This window comes from Gobio gobio (genome assembly GCF_949357685.1).
Source record: "Gobio gobio genome assembly, chromosome: 13".
In the NCBI taxonomy this organism is placed as follows: Eukaryota; Metazoa; Chordata; class Actinopteri; order Cypriniformes; family Gobionidae; genus Gobio; species Gobio gobio.
In genome coordinates this window covers 1,731,297-1,748,927 of record NC_137106.1, presented here as the reverse complement: position 1 = coordinate 1,748,927, position 17,631 = coordinate 1,731,297, and the positions used below count along the sequence as shown (strand labels likewise).

Here is a 17,631-nt window from a genome sequence, read left to right as displayed (position 1 = left end):
CTAACCATCCATCTATCATCTATCCATCTAACCATCCATCTATCATCTAACCATCTATCTATAATCTATACATCTAACCATCTATCTATCATCTATCCATCTAACCATCCATCTATCATCTATCCATCTAACCATCCATCTATCATCTATCCATCTAACCATCCATCTATCATCTATCCATCTAACCATCCATCTATCATCTAACCATCCATCATCCATCTATCATCTAACCATCCATCTATCATCTATCCATCTAACCATCCATCTATCATCTATCCATCTAACCATCCATCTATCATCTATCATCTAACCATCCATCTATCATCTATCCATCTAACCATCCATCTATCATCTATCCATCTAACATCCATCTATCATCTATCCCTCTAACGATCCATCTATCATCTATCCATCTAACCATCCATCTATCATCTAACCATCCATCTATCCATCTAACCATCCATCTATCATCTATCCATCTAACCATCCATCTATCATCTAACCATCCATCATCCATCTATACATCTAACCATCTATCTATCATCTATCCATCTAACCATCCATCTATCATCTATCCATCTAACCATCCATCTATCATCTATCCATCTAACCATCCATCTATCATCTATCCATCTAACCATCCATCTATCATCTAACCATCCATCATCCATCTATCATCTATCCATCTAACCATCCATCTATCATCTATCCATCTAACCATCCATCTATCATCTATCCATCTAACCATCCATCTATCATCTAACCATCCATCATCCATCTATCATCTAACCATCCATCTATCATCTATCCATCTAACCATCCATCTATCATCTATCCATCTAACCATCCATCTATCATCTATCCCTCTAACGATCCATCTATCATCTAACCATCCATCTATCATCTATCCATCTAACCATCCATCTATCATCTATCCATCTAACCATCCATCTATCATCTAACCATCCATCATCCATCTATACATCTAACCATCTATCTATCATCTATCCATCTAACCATCCATCTATCATCTATCCATCTAACCATCCATCTATCATCTAACCATCCATCATCCATCTATCATCTAACCATCCATCTATCATCTATCCATCTAACCATCCATCTATCATCTATCCATCTAACCATCCATCTATCATCTAACCATCCATCATCCATCTATCATCTAACCATCCATCTATCATCTATCCATCTAACCATCCATCTATCATCTATCCATCTAACCATCCATCTATCATCTATCCATCTAACCATCCATCTATCCATCTAACCATCCATCTATCATCTAACCATCCATCTATCATCTATCCATCTATCATCTAACCATCCATCTATCATCTATCCATCTATCCATCTATCATCTATCCATCTAACCATCCATCTATCATCTATCCATCTATCATCTAACCATCCATCTATCATCTATCCATCTATCATCTAACCATCCATCTATCCATCTATCATCTAACCATCCATCTATCATCTATCCATCTATCCATCTATCATCTATCCATCTAACCATCCATCTATCCATCTATCATCTATCCATCTAACCATCCATCTATCATCTATCCATCTAACCATCCATCTATCATCTATCCATCTATCATCTATCCATCTAACCATCCATCTATCATCTATCCATCTAACCATCCATCTATCATCTATCCATCTAACCATCCATCTATCATCTATCCATCTAACCATCCATCTATCATCTAACCATCTAACCATCCATCCATCTAACCATCCATCTATCATCTATCCATCTATCATCTATCCATCTATCATCCATCCATCTAACCATCCATCTATCATCTATCCATCTATCATCTATCCATCTAACCATCCATCTATCATCTATCCATCTAACCATCCATCTATCATCTATCCATCTAACCATCCATCTATCATCTATCCATCTAACCATCCATCATCCATCTATCATCTAACCATCCATCTATCATCTAACCATCTAACCATCCATCTATCATCTAACCATCTAACCATCCATCCATCTAACCATCCATCTATCATCTATCCATCTATCATCTATCCATCTATCATCCATCCATCTAACCATCCATCTATCATCTAACCATCTAACCATCCATCCATCTAACCATCCATCTATCATCTATCCATCTATCATCTATCCATCTATCATCCATCCATCTAACCATCCATCTATCATCTATCCATCTATCATCTATCCATCTATCATCCATCCATCTAACCATCCATCTATCATCTATCCATCTATCATCTATCCATCTATCATCCATCCATCTAACCATCCATCTATCATCTATCCATCTATCATCTATCCATCTATCATCCATCCATCTAACCATCCATCTATCATCTATCCATCTATCATCCATCCATCTAACCATCCATCTATCATCTATCCATCTAACCATCCATCTATCATCTATCCATCTAACCATCCATCATCCATCTATCATCTAACCATCCATCTATCATCTATCCATCTATCATCCATCCATCTAACCATCCATCTATCATCTATCCATCTAACCATCCATCTATCATCTATCCATCTAACCATCCATCATCCATCTATCATCTAACCATCCATCTATCATCTATCCATCTATCATCCATCCATCTAACCATCCATCTATCATCTATCCATCTAACCATCCATCTATCATCTATCCATCTAACCATCCATCTATCATCTATCCATCTAACCATCCATCTATCATCTATCCATCTAACCGTCCATCTATCATCTATCCATCTATCATCTAACCATCCATCTATCATCTATCCATCTATCATCCATCCATCTAACCATCCATCTATCATCTATCCATCTATCATCTATCCATCTATCATCCATCCATCTAACCATCCATCTATCATCTATCCATCTATCATCCATCCATCTAACTATCCATCTATCATCTATCCATCTAACCATCCATCTATCATCTATCCATCTATCATCCATCCATCTAACCATCCATCTATCATCTATCCATCTATCATCTATCCATCTAACCATCCATCTATCATCTATCCATCTAACCATCCATCTATCATCTATCCATCTAACCATCCATCCATCATCTATCATCTATCCATCTAACCATCCATCTAACCGTCTATCCATCTAACCATCCATCTATCATCTATCCATCTATCATCTAACCATCCATCTATCCATCTAACTATCCATCTATCATCTATCCATCTATCATCTAACCATCCATCTATCATCTATCCATCTAACCATCCATCTATCATCTAACGATCTATCATCTATCCATCTAACCATCCATCTATCATCTATCCATCTAACCATCCATCTATCATCTATCCATCTAACATCCATCTATCATCTATCCATCTAACCATCTAACCATCCATCTATCATCTAACGATCTATCATCTATCCATCTAACCATCCATCTATCATCTATCCATCTATCATCTATCCATCTAACCATCCATCTATCGTCTATCCATCTAACCATCCATCTATCATCTATCCATCTAACCATCCATCTATCATCTATCATCTATCCATCTAACCATCCATCTAACCGTCTATCCATCTAACCATCCATCTATCATCTATCCATCTAACCATCCATCTATCATCTAACGATCTATCATCTATCCATCTAACCATCCATCTATCATCTATCCATCTATCATCTATCCATCTAACCATCCATCTATCGTCTATCCATCTAACCATCCATCTATCATCTATCCATCTAACCATCCATCCATCATCTATCATCTATCCATCTAACCATCCATCTAACCGTCTATCCATCTAACCATCCATCTATCATCTATCCATCTATCATCTAACCATCCATCTATCCATCTAACTATCCATCTATCATCTATCCATCTATCATCTAACCATCCATCTATCATCTATCCATCTAACCATCCATCTATCATCTAACGATCTATCATCTATCCATCTAACCATCCATCTATCATCTATCCATCTATCATCTATCCATCTAACCATCCATCTATCGTCTATCCATCTAACCATCCATCTATCATCTATCCATCTAACCATCCATCTATCATCTATCCATCTAACCATCCATCTATCATCTATCCATCTAACCATCCATCTATCATCTAACCATCTAACCATCCATCTATCATCTAACCATCCATCTATCATCTAACCATCCATCTATCATCTATCCATCTAACCATCCATCTATCATCTATCCATCTAACCATCCATCTATCATCTATCCATCTATCATCTATCCATCTAACCATCCATCTATCGTCTATCATCTAACCATCCATCTATCATCTATCCATCTAACCATCCATCTATCATCTATCCATCTAACCATCCATCTATCATCTATCCATCTAACCATCCATCTATCATCTATCCATCTAACCATCCATCTATCATCTAACCATCTAACCATCCATCTATCATCTAACCATCCATCTATCCATCTAACGATCCATCTATCATCTATCCATCTAACCATCCATCATCTATCCATCTAACCATCTATCTATCATCTATCCATCTAACCATCCATCTATCATCTATCCATCTAACCATCCATCTATCATCTATCCATCTAACCATCCATCTATCATCTAACCATCTATCTATAATCTATACATCTAACCATCTATCTATCATCTATCCATCTAACCATCCATCTATCATCTATCCATCTAACCATCCATCTATCATCTATCCATCTAACCATCCATCTATCATCTATCCATCTAACCATCCATCTATCATCTAACCATCCATCATCCATCTATCATCTAACCATCCATCTATCATCTATCCATCTAACCATCCATCTATCATCTATCCATCTAACCATCCATCTATCATCTATCATCTAACCATCCATCTATCATCTATCCATCTAACCATCCATCTATCATCTATCCATCTAACATCCATCTATCATCTATCCCTCTAACGATCCATCTATCATCTATCCATCTAACCATCCATCTATCATCTAACCATCCATCTATCCATCTAACCATCCATCTATCATCTATCCATCTAACCATCCATCTATCATCTAACCATCCATCATCCATCTATACATCTAACCATCTATCTATCATCTATCCATCTAACCATCCATCTATCATCTATCCATCTAACCATCCATCTATCATCTATCCATCTAACCATCCATCTATCATCTATCCATCTAACCATCCATCTATCATCTAACCATCCATCATCCATCTATCATCTATCCATCTAACCATCCATCTATCATCTATCCATCTAACCATCCATCTATCATCTATCCATCTAACCATCCATCTATCATCTAACCATCCATCATCCATCTATCATCTAACCATCCATCTATCATCTATCCATCTAACCATCCATCTATCATCTATCCATCTAACCATCCATCTATCATCTATCCCTCTAACGATCCATCTATCATCTAACCATCCATCTATCATCTATCCATCTAACCATCCATCTATCATCTATCCATCTAACCATCCATCTATCATCTAACCATCCATCATCCATCTATACATCTAACCATCTATCTATCATCTATCCATCTAACCATCCATCTATCATCTATCCATCTAACCATCCATCTATCATCTAACCATCCATCATCCATCTATCATCTAACCATCCATCTATCATCTATCCATCTAACCATCCATCTATCATCTATCCATCTAACCATCCATCTATCATCTAACCATCCATCATCCATCTATCATCTAACCATCCATCTATCATCTATCCATCTAACCATCCATCTATCATCTATCCATCTAACCATCCATCTATCATCTATCCATCTAACCATCCATCTATCCATCTAACCATCCATCTATCATCTATCCATCTAACCATCCATCTATAATCTATCCATCTAACCATCCATCTATCATCTAACCATCCATCTATCATCTATCCATCTAACCATCCATCTATCATCTATCCATCTAAACATCCATCATCCATCTATCATCTAACCATCTATCTATCATCTATCCATCTAACCATCCATCTATCATCTATCCATCTAACCATCCATCTATCATCTAACCATCCATCTATCATCTATCCATCTATCCATCTAACCATCCATCTATCATCTATCCATCTAACCATCCATCTATCATCTATCCATCTAACCATCCATCTATCATCTAACCATCCATCTATCATCTATCCATCTAACCATCCATCTATCATCTATCCATCTAACCATCCATCATCCATCTATCATCTAACCATCCATCTATCATCTATCCATCTAACCATCCATCTATCATCTATCCATCTAAACATCCATCATCCATCTATCATCTAACCATCCATCTATCATCTATACATCTAACCATCTATCTATCATCTATCCATCTAACCATCCATTTATCATCTATCCATCTATCATCTAACCATCCATCTATCATCCATCCATCTAACCATCCATCTATCATCTATCCATCTATCATTTAACCATCCATCTATCATCTAACCATCTATCTATCATCTATCCATCTAACCATCCATTTATCATCTATCCATCTAACCATCTATCTATCATCTATCCATCTAACCATCCATCTATCATTATCCATCTAACCATCCATCTATCGTCTATCCATCTAACCATCTATCTATCATCTATCCATCTAACCATCCATCTATCGTCTATCCATCTAACATCTATCTATCATCTAACCATCCATCTATCGTCTATCCATCTAACCATCCATCCAACATCTATCCATCTAACCATCTAACTATCATCTATCCATCTATCTATCATCTATCCATCTAACCATCTATCTATCATCTATCCATCTATCATCTATCCATCTAACCATCCATCTATCATCTATCCATCTAACCTTCTATCTATCATCTAACCATCTATCTATCATCTATCCATCTAACCGTCTATCTATCATCTATCCATCTAACCATCCATCTATCATCTATCCATCTAACCATCCATCTATCATCTAACCATCTATCTATCATCTATCCATCTAACCGTCTATCTATCATCTATCCATCTAACCATCCATCTATCATCTATCCATCTAACCTTCTATCGATCATCTATCCATCTAACCATCCATCATCTATCCATCTAACCATCCATCTATCATCTAACCATCTATCTATCATCTATCCATCTAACCATCCATCTATCATCTATCCATCTAACCAGCCATCTATCATCTATCCATCTAACCATCCATCATCCATCCATCCATCTATCATCTAACCATCCATCATCCATCCATCCATCTATCATCTATTCATCTAACCATCCATCTATCATCTATCCATCTAACCATCTATCTATCATCTATCCAGCTAACCATCCATCTATCATCTATCCATCTAACCATCCAACATCCATCCATCTATCATCCATCTATCATCTATCCATCTAACCATCCATCTATCATCTAACCATCCATCTATCATCTATCCATGTACCCACCCATCATCCATCTATCCATCCATCCATCTATCATCTATCCATCTATCATCTAACCATCCATCATCCATCCATCTATCAATATACCCATCCATCCATCCATCCATCTATCTATCATCTAACCATCCATCCATCCCTCCATCTATCTATCCATCTAACCACCCATCATCCATCTATCCATCCATCCATCTATCATCTATCCATCTAACAATCCATCATCCATCTATCATCGATCCATCTATCCATCTAACCATCCATCATCCATCCATCCCTCCATCTATCATCTATCCATCTATTTTCTATCCATCCATCTATCAATATACCCATCCATCCATCCATCTATCTATCATCTATCTGTTTTTCTGATAGATTGCATTCAAACTTTGTGTCACATGATCCTCCAGAAATCATTCTGATATGATGACTTGCTGCTCAAGAAAGATATATGATTATTATCAGTGTTGAAAAATGTTTTGCTGCTTCATATTATAACAGCTCACATTTATATTATATTATATAATATTTATTTATTTATTCATATTTATTTATTCATATTTATTTATGTTGTTTTCAGCATTACCGCACTCGTTTTTACTTAATTATAATAAAAAAGAATAAATACATGAGCTCACATTTATTTATTTTCATCATTATATCTCTTTTTTCTGAATTATATAGTAATAATATTTTACAATATTTCACTGTTTTTACTGTATTTCTGATCAAATTAATGCAGTTTTGATGAGCAGAAGAGAACAATCGAATTATTCCAAACTTTTGTCCAGTAGTGCACATTTGGATTTGGAAAAATCTTTATGAAATGTTGATCATAGTTGATGATCTGCTGTGTGTTTTCTGCACAGGAAGCGGCGAGTAAACAGACGGCTGAATCTGACAGCAAATCAGAATGGGAGAAGGCAGAGTGAGTGTTTGAGGAGGAACTGTGTGTGTGTGTGTGTTCTCTGAGATCTGCTCTCACATTAGTGTGTGTGTGTGTGTGTTCACATCGCCAGCGCCGAGGACGGGGAGAAGAAGGACCAGGACAAGGGGAAGAAAGAGAACCCGTCAGAAGAGGAGAAGAAGCCGCTGAAGAAGAGGCGTGGCCAGAGGAAGGAGCCGGCCGAAGCCTTTATGGCGGCGTTTTTAGCCGGACTCGACGTCTATCAGACCAAAACCCTGGTGAGATCAACACTAACAACCCTTCCCTCAGGAGAGTGTGTGTGCTAGAGAACGCAGTGTGTGTGAACAGGAAGATGGAGTAACCTTCTCCATCTACAGAATCACCTTCTGTACCGCGTGACTCGTGTGAATGCCGTGTGTCTCTGTCCACTAGGAGCTTCACACTCCCGATCACACACTCACGATCACTCACGATCACACACTCACGATCACACACTCACGATCCCTCACGATCACACATGATCACACTCACGATCACACACTCAAGATCACACACTCACGATCACACACGATCACACTCACGATCACTCACGATCACACACTCAAGATCACACACTCACGATCACACACGATCACACTCACGATCACTCACGACCACACACTCACGACCACACACTCACGATCACACACTCACGATCACACACTCACGATCACACACTCACGATCACACTCACGATCACTCATGATCACACACTCACGACCATACACTCACGATCACACACTCACGATCACACACTCACGATCACACACTCACGATCACACACTCACGATCATACACTCACGATCACACACTCACGATAACACACTCACGATCACACACTCACGATCACTCACTCACGATCACACACTCACGATCACACACTCACGATCTCACACTCACGATCACACACTCACGATCTCACACTCACGATCACACACTCACGATCACACACTCACGATCACACACTCATGATCACACACTCACGATCACACACTCACGATCTCACACTCACGATCTCACACTCACGATCACACACTCACGATCCCTCACGATCACACATGATCACACTCACGATCACACACTCAAGATCACACACTCACGATCCCTCACGATCACACATGATCACACTCACGATCACACACTCAAGATCACACACTCACGATCACACACGATCACACTCACGATCACTCACGATCACACACTCAAGATCACACACTCACGATCACACACGATCACACTCACGATCACTCACGACCACACACTCATGACCACACACTCACGATCACACACTCACGATCACACACTCACGATCACACACTCACGATCACACTCACGATCACTCATGATCACACACTCACGACCATACACTCACGATCACACACTCACGATCACACACTCACGATCACACACTCACGATCATACACTCACGATCACACACTCACGATAACACACTCACGATCACACACTCACGATCACTCACTCACGATCACACACTCACGATCACACACTCACGATCTCACACTCACGATCTCACACTCACGATCACACACTCACGATCACACACTCAAGATCACACACTCACGATCACACACTCACGATCACACACTCACGATCACACACTCACGATCACACACTCACGATCACACACTCACGATCACACACTCACGATCACACACTCACGATCACTCACTCACGATCACACACTCGAGATCACTCACTCACGATCACACACTCACGATCACACACTCACGATCACTCACTCACGATCACACACTCACGATCACTCACTCACGATCCCACACTCACGATCTCACACTCACGATCTCACACTCACGATCACACACTCACGATCACACACTCATGACCACACACTCACGATCACACACTCACGATCACACACTCACGATCACACACTCACGATCACACTCACGATCACTCATGATCACACACTCACGACCATACACTCACGATCACACACTCACGATCACACACTCACGATCACACACTCACGATCATACACTCACGATCACACACTCACGATAACACACTCACGATCACACACTCACGATCACTCACTCACGATCACACACTCACGATCACACACTCACGATCTCACACTCACGATCTCACACTCACGATCACACACTCACGATCACACACTCAAGATCACACACTCACGATCACACACTCACGATCACACACTCACGATCACACACTCACGATCACACACTCACGATCACACACTCACGATCACACACTCACGATCACACACTCACGATCACTCACTCACGATCACACACTCGAGATCACTCACTCACGATCACACACTCACGATCACACACTCACGATCACTCACTCACGATCACACACTCACGATCACTCACTCACGATCCCACACTCACGATCTCACACTCACGATCTCACACTCACGATCACACACTCACGATCACACACTCACGATCACACACTCACGATCACTCACTCACGATCTCACACTCACGATCACACACTCACGATCACACACTCACGATCACACACTCACGATCACTTACTCATGATCCCACACTCACGATCACACACTCACGATCACACACTCACGATCACACACTCACGATCACACACTCACGATCACACACTCACGATCACACACTCACGATCACTCACTCACGATCACACACTCACGATCACACACTCGAGATCACTCACTCACGATCACACTCTCACGATCACACACTCACGATCACACACTCACGATCACTCACTCACGATCACACACTCACGATCACACACTCACGATCACACTCTCACGATCACACACTCACGATCACACTCTCGAGATCACTCACTCACGATCACACACTCACGATCACACACTCACGATCACTCACTCACGATCACACACTCACGATCACACTCTCGAGATCACTCACTCACGATCACACACTCACGATCACACACTCACGATCACACACTCACGATCATTCACTCACTCACGATCACTCACTCACGATCACTCACTCACGATCACTCACTCACGATCACACACTCACGATCACACACTCACGATCACACACTCACGATCACACACTCACGATCACTCACTCACGATCACACACTCACGATCACACACTCACGATCACTCACTCACGATCACACACTCACGATCACACACTCGCGATAACTCACTCGCGATCACACACTCACGATCACACACTCACGATCACACACTCACGATCACACACTCACGATCACTCACTCACGATCACACACTCACGATCACTCACTCACGATCACACACTCACGATCACACACTCACGATCATTCACTCACTCACGATCACTCACTCACTCACGATCACTCACTCACGATCACTCACTCACGATCACACACTCACGATCACACACTCACGATCACACACTCACGATCACACACTCACGATCACACACTCACGATCACTCACTCACGATCACACACTCACGATCACACACTCACGATCACACACGATCACACACTCACGATCACACACTCACGATCACACACTCACGATCACTCACTCACGATCACACTCTCACGATCACACACTCACGATCACACACTCACGATCACACACTCACGATCACTCACTCACGATCACACACTCACGATCACACACTCACGATCACACACTCACGATCACTCACTCACGATCACACACTCACGATCACACTCTCGAGATCACTCACTCACGATCACACACTCACGATCACACACTCACGATCATACACTCGCGATCACTCATGATCACACACTCACGACCATACACTCACGATCACACACTCACGATCACACACTCACGATCACACACTCACGATCATACACTCACGATCACACACTCACGATAACACACTCACGATCACACACTCACGATCACTCACTCACGATCACACACTCACGATCACACTCACGATCACTCATGATCACACACTCACGACCATACACTCACGATCACACACTCACGATCACACACTCACGATCACACACTCATGATCATACACTCACGATCACACACTCACGATCACACTCACGATCACACACTCACGATCACACACTCACGATCACACACTCACGATCACACTCACGATCACTCATGATCACACACTCACGACCATACACTCACGATCACACACTCACGATCACACACTCACGATCACACACTCACGATCATACACTCACGATCACACACTCACGATAACACACTCACGATCACACACTCACGATCTCACACTCACGATCTCACACTCACGATCACACACTCACGATCACACACTCACGATCACACACTCACGATCACACACTCACGATCACACACTCACGATCACACACTCACGATCACACACTCACGATCACACACTCACGATCACTCACTCACGATCACACACTCGAGATCACTCACTCACGATCACACACTCACGATCACACACTCACGATCACTCACTCACGATCACACACTCACGATCACTCACTCACGATCCCACACTCACGATCACACACTCGAGATCACTCACTCACGATCACTCACTCACGATCACACACTCACGATCACTCACTCACGATCACTCACTCACGATCACACACTCACGATCACACTCTCACGATCACACACTCACGATCACACACTCACGATCTCACACTCACGATCACTCACTCACGATCACACACTCACGATCACACACTCACGATCACACACTCACGATCACACACTCACGATCACTCACTCACGATCACACACTCACGATCACTCACTCACGATCCCACACTCACGATCTCACACTCACGATCTCACACTCACGATCACACACTCACGATCACTCACTCACGATCACACACTCACGATCTCACACTCACGATCACACACTCACGATCACACACTCACGATCACACACTCACGATCACTTACTCATGATCCCACACTCACGATCACACACTCACGATCACACACTCACGATCACACACTCACGATCACACACTCACGATCACACACTCACGATCACACACTCACGATCACTCACTCACGATCACACACTCACGATCACACACTCACGATCACACACGATCACACACTCACGATCACACACTCACGATCACACACTCGAGATCACTCACTCACGATCACACTCTCACGATCACACACTCACGATCACACACTCACGATCACTCACTCACGATCACACACTCACGATCACACACTCACGATCACACACTCACGATCACTCACTCACGATCACACACTCACGATCACACTCTCGAGATCACTCACTCACGATCACACACTCACGATCACACACTCACGATCATTCACTCACTCACGATCACTCACTCACGATCACTCACTCACGATCACTCACTCACGATCACACACTCACGATCACACACTCACGATCACACACTCACGATCACACACTCACGATCACTCACTCACGATCACACACTCACGATCACACACTCACGATCACTCACTCACGATCACACACTCACGATCACACACTCGCGATCACTCACTCGCGATCACACACTCACGATCACACACTCACGATCACACACTCACGATCACACACTCACGATCACTCACTCACGATCACACACTCACGATCACACTCTCGAGATCACTCACTCACGATCACACACTCACGATCACACACTCACGATCATTCACTCACTCACGATCACTCACTCACGATCACTCACTCATGATCACTCACTCACGATCACACACTCACGATCACACACTCACGATCACACACTCACGATCACACACTCACGATCACACACTCACGATCACTCACTCACGATCACACACTCACGATCACACACTCACGATCACACACGATCACACACTCACGATCACACACTCACGATCACACACTCACGATCACTCACTCACGATCACACACTCACGATCACACACTCACGATCACTCACTCACGATCACACACTCACGATCACACACTCACGATCACACACTCACGATCACTCACTCACGATCACACACTCACGATCACACTCTCGAGATCACTCACTCACGATCACACACTCACGATCACACACTCACGATCATTCACTCACTCACGATCACTCACTCACGATCACTCACTCACGATCACACACTCACGATCACTCACGATCACACACTCACGATCACTCACTCACGATCACACACTCACGATCACACACTCACGATCACACACTCACGATCACACACTCACGATCACACACTCACGATCACTCACTCACGATCACACACTCACGATCACACACTCACGATCACTCACTCCCGATCACACACTCACGATCACACACTCGCGATCACTCACTCGCGATCACACACTCACGATCACACACTCACGATCACACACTCACGATCACTCACTCGCGATCACTCACTCACGATCACACACTCACGATCACACACTCACGATCACACACTCACGATCACACACTCGCGATCACTCACTCGCGATCACACACTCACGATCACTCACTCGCGATCACTCACTCACGATCACTCACTCACGATCACACACTCACGATCACTCACGATCACACACTCACGATCACTCACTCACGATCACACACTCACGATCACACACTCACGATCACTCACTCACGATCACACACTCACGATCACACACTCACGATCACACACTCACGATCACACACTCGCGATCACTCACTCGCGATCACTCACTCGCGATCACACACTCACGATCACACACTCACGATCACACACTCACGATCACACACTCACGATCACACACTCGCGATCACTCACTCGCGATCACACACTCACGATCACACACTCACGATCACACACTCACGATCACACACTCACGATCACACACTCACGATCACACACTCACGATCACACACGATCACACACTCACGATCACACACTCACGATCACTCACTCACGATCACACACTCACGATCACACACTCGCGATCACTCACTCGCGATCACACACTCACGATCCCACACTCACGATCACACACTCACGATCACTCACTCACGATCACACACTCACGATCACACACTCACGATCACACACGATCACACACTCACGATCACACACTCACGATCACTCACTCACGATCACACACTCACGATCACACACTCGCGATCACTCACTCGCGATCACACACTCACGATCCCACACTCACGATCACACACTCACGATCACTCACTCACGATCACTCACTCACGATCACACACTCACGATCACACACTCACGATCACTCACTCACGATCACACACTCGCGATCACACACTCGCGATCACTCACTCGCGATCACACACTCACGATCACACACTCACGATCACACACTCACGATCACACACTCGCGATCACTCACTCGCGATCACACACTCACGATCACACACTCACGATCACACACTCACGATCACACACTCACGATCACACACTCACGATCACACACTCACGATCACACACGATCACACACTCACGATCACACACTCACGATCACTCACTCACGATCACACACTCACGATCACACACTCGCGATCACTCACTCGCGATCACACACTCACGATCCCACACTCACGATCACACACTCACGATCACTCACTCACGATCACACACTCACGATCACACACTCACGATCACACACGATCACACACTCACGATCACACACTCACGATCACTCACTCACGATCACACACTCACGATCACACACTCGCGATCACTCACTCGCGATCACACACTCACGATCCCACACTCACGATCACACACTCACGATCACTCACTCACGATCACTCACTCACGATCACACACTCACGATCACATACTCACGATCACTCACTCACGATCACACACTCGCGATCACACACTCGCGATCACTCACTCGCGATCACACACTCACGATCACACACTCACGATCACACACTCACGATCACACACTCACGATCACTCACTCGCGATCACTCACTCACGATCACACACTCACGATCACACACTCACGATCACACACTCACGATCACACACTCGCGATCACACACTCGCGATCACTCACTCGCGATCACACACTCACGATCACTCACTCGCGATCACACACTCACGATCACTCACTCACGATCACTCACTCACGATCACACACTCACGATCACTCACTCACGATCCCACACTCACGATCACACACTCACGATCACACACTCACGATCACTCACTCACGATCACACACTCACGATCACACACTCGCGATCACTCACTCGCGATCACACACTCACGATCCCACACTCACGATCACACACTCACGATCACTCACTCACGATCACTCACTCACGATCACACACTCACGATCACACACTCACGATCACTCACTCACGATCACACACTCACGATCACACACTCGCGATCACTCACTCGCGATCACACACTCACGATCACACACTCACGATCACACACTCACGATCACTCACTCGCGATCACTCACTCACGATCACACACTCACGATCACACACTCACGATCACACACTCGCGATCACACACTCGCGATCACTCACTCGCGATCACACACTCACGATCACTCACTCGCGATCACACACTCACGATCACTCACTCACGATCACTCACTCACGATCACACACTCACGATCACTCACGATCACACACTCACGATCACACACTCACGATCACTCACTCACGATCACACACTCACGATCACACACTCACGATCACTCACTCACGATCACACACTCACGATCACACACTCACGATCACAAACTCACGATCACACACTCGCGATCACTCACTCGCGATCACTCACTCGCGATCACACACTCACGATCACACACTCACGATCACACACTCACGATCACACACTCACGATCACACACTCACGATCACACACTCGCGATCACTCACTCGTGATCACACACTCACGATCACACACGATCACACACTCACGATCACACACTCACGATCACTCACTCACGATCACACACTCACGATCACACACTCGCGATCACACACTCACGATCACACACTCACGATCACACACGATCACACACTCACGATCACACACTCACGATCACTCACTCACGATCACACACTCACGATCACACACTCACGATCACACACTCACGATCACACACTCACGATCACTCA

The 17,631-nt window shown here is 43.7% G+C and overlaps 1 protein-coding gene across 1 annotated transcript in view; it reads left to right on the top strand.

Moving 5' to 3' along the window:
• LOC307136190 (ryanodine receptor 3-like) overlaps positions 1-17,631 on the top strand; it is a 307,469-nt gene that overhangs the window by 275,649 nt on the left and 14,189 nt on the right. The window contains exons 74-75 of the mRNA XM_079832979.1: positions 8,396-8,454; positions 8,546-8,711. Of these exons, the coding sequence (XP_079689105.1) occupies positions 8,396-8,454; positions 8,546-8,711 (225 nt within the window). The remainder of the gene's footprint in view (positions 1-8,395; positions 8,455-8,545; positions 8,712-17,631) is intronic.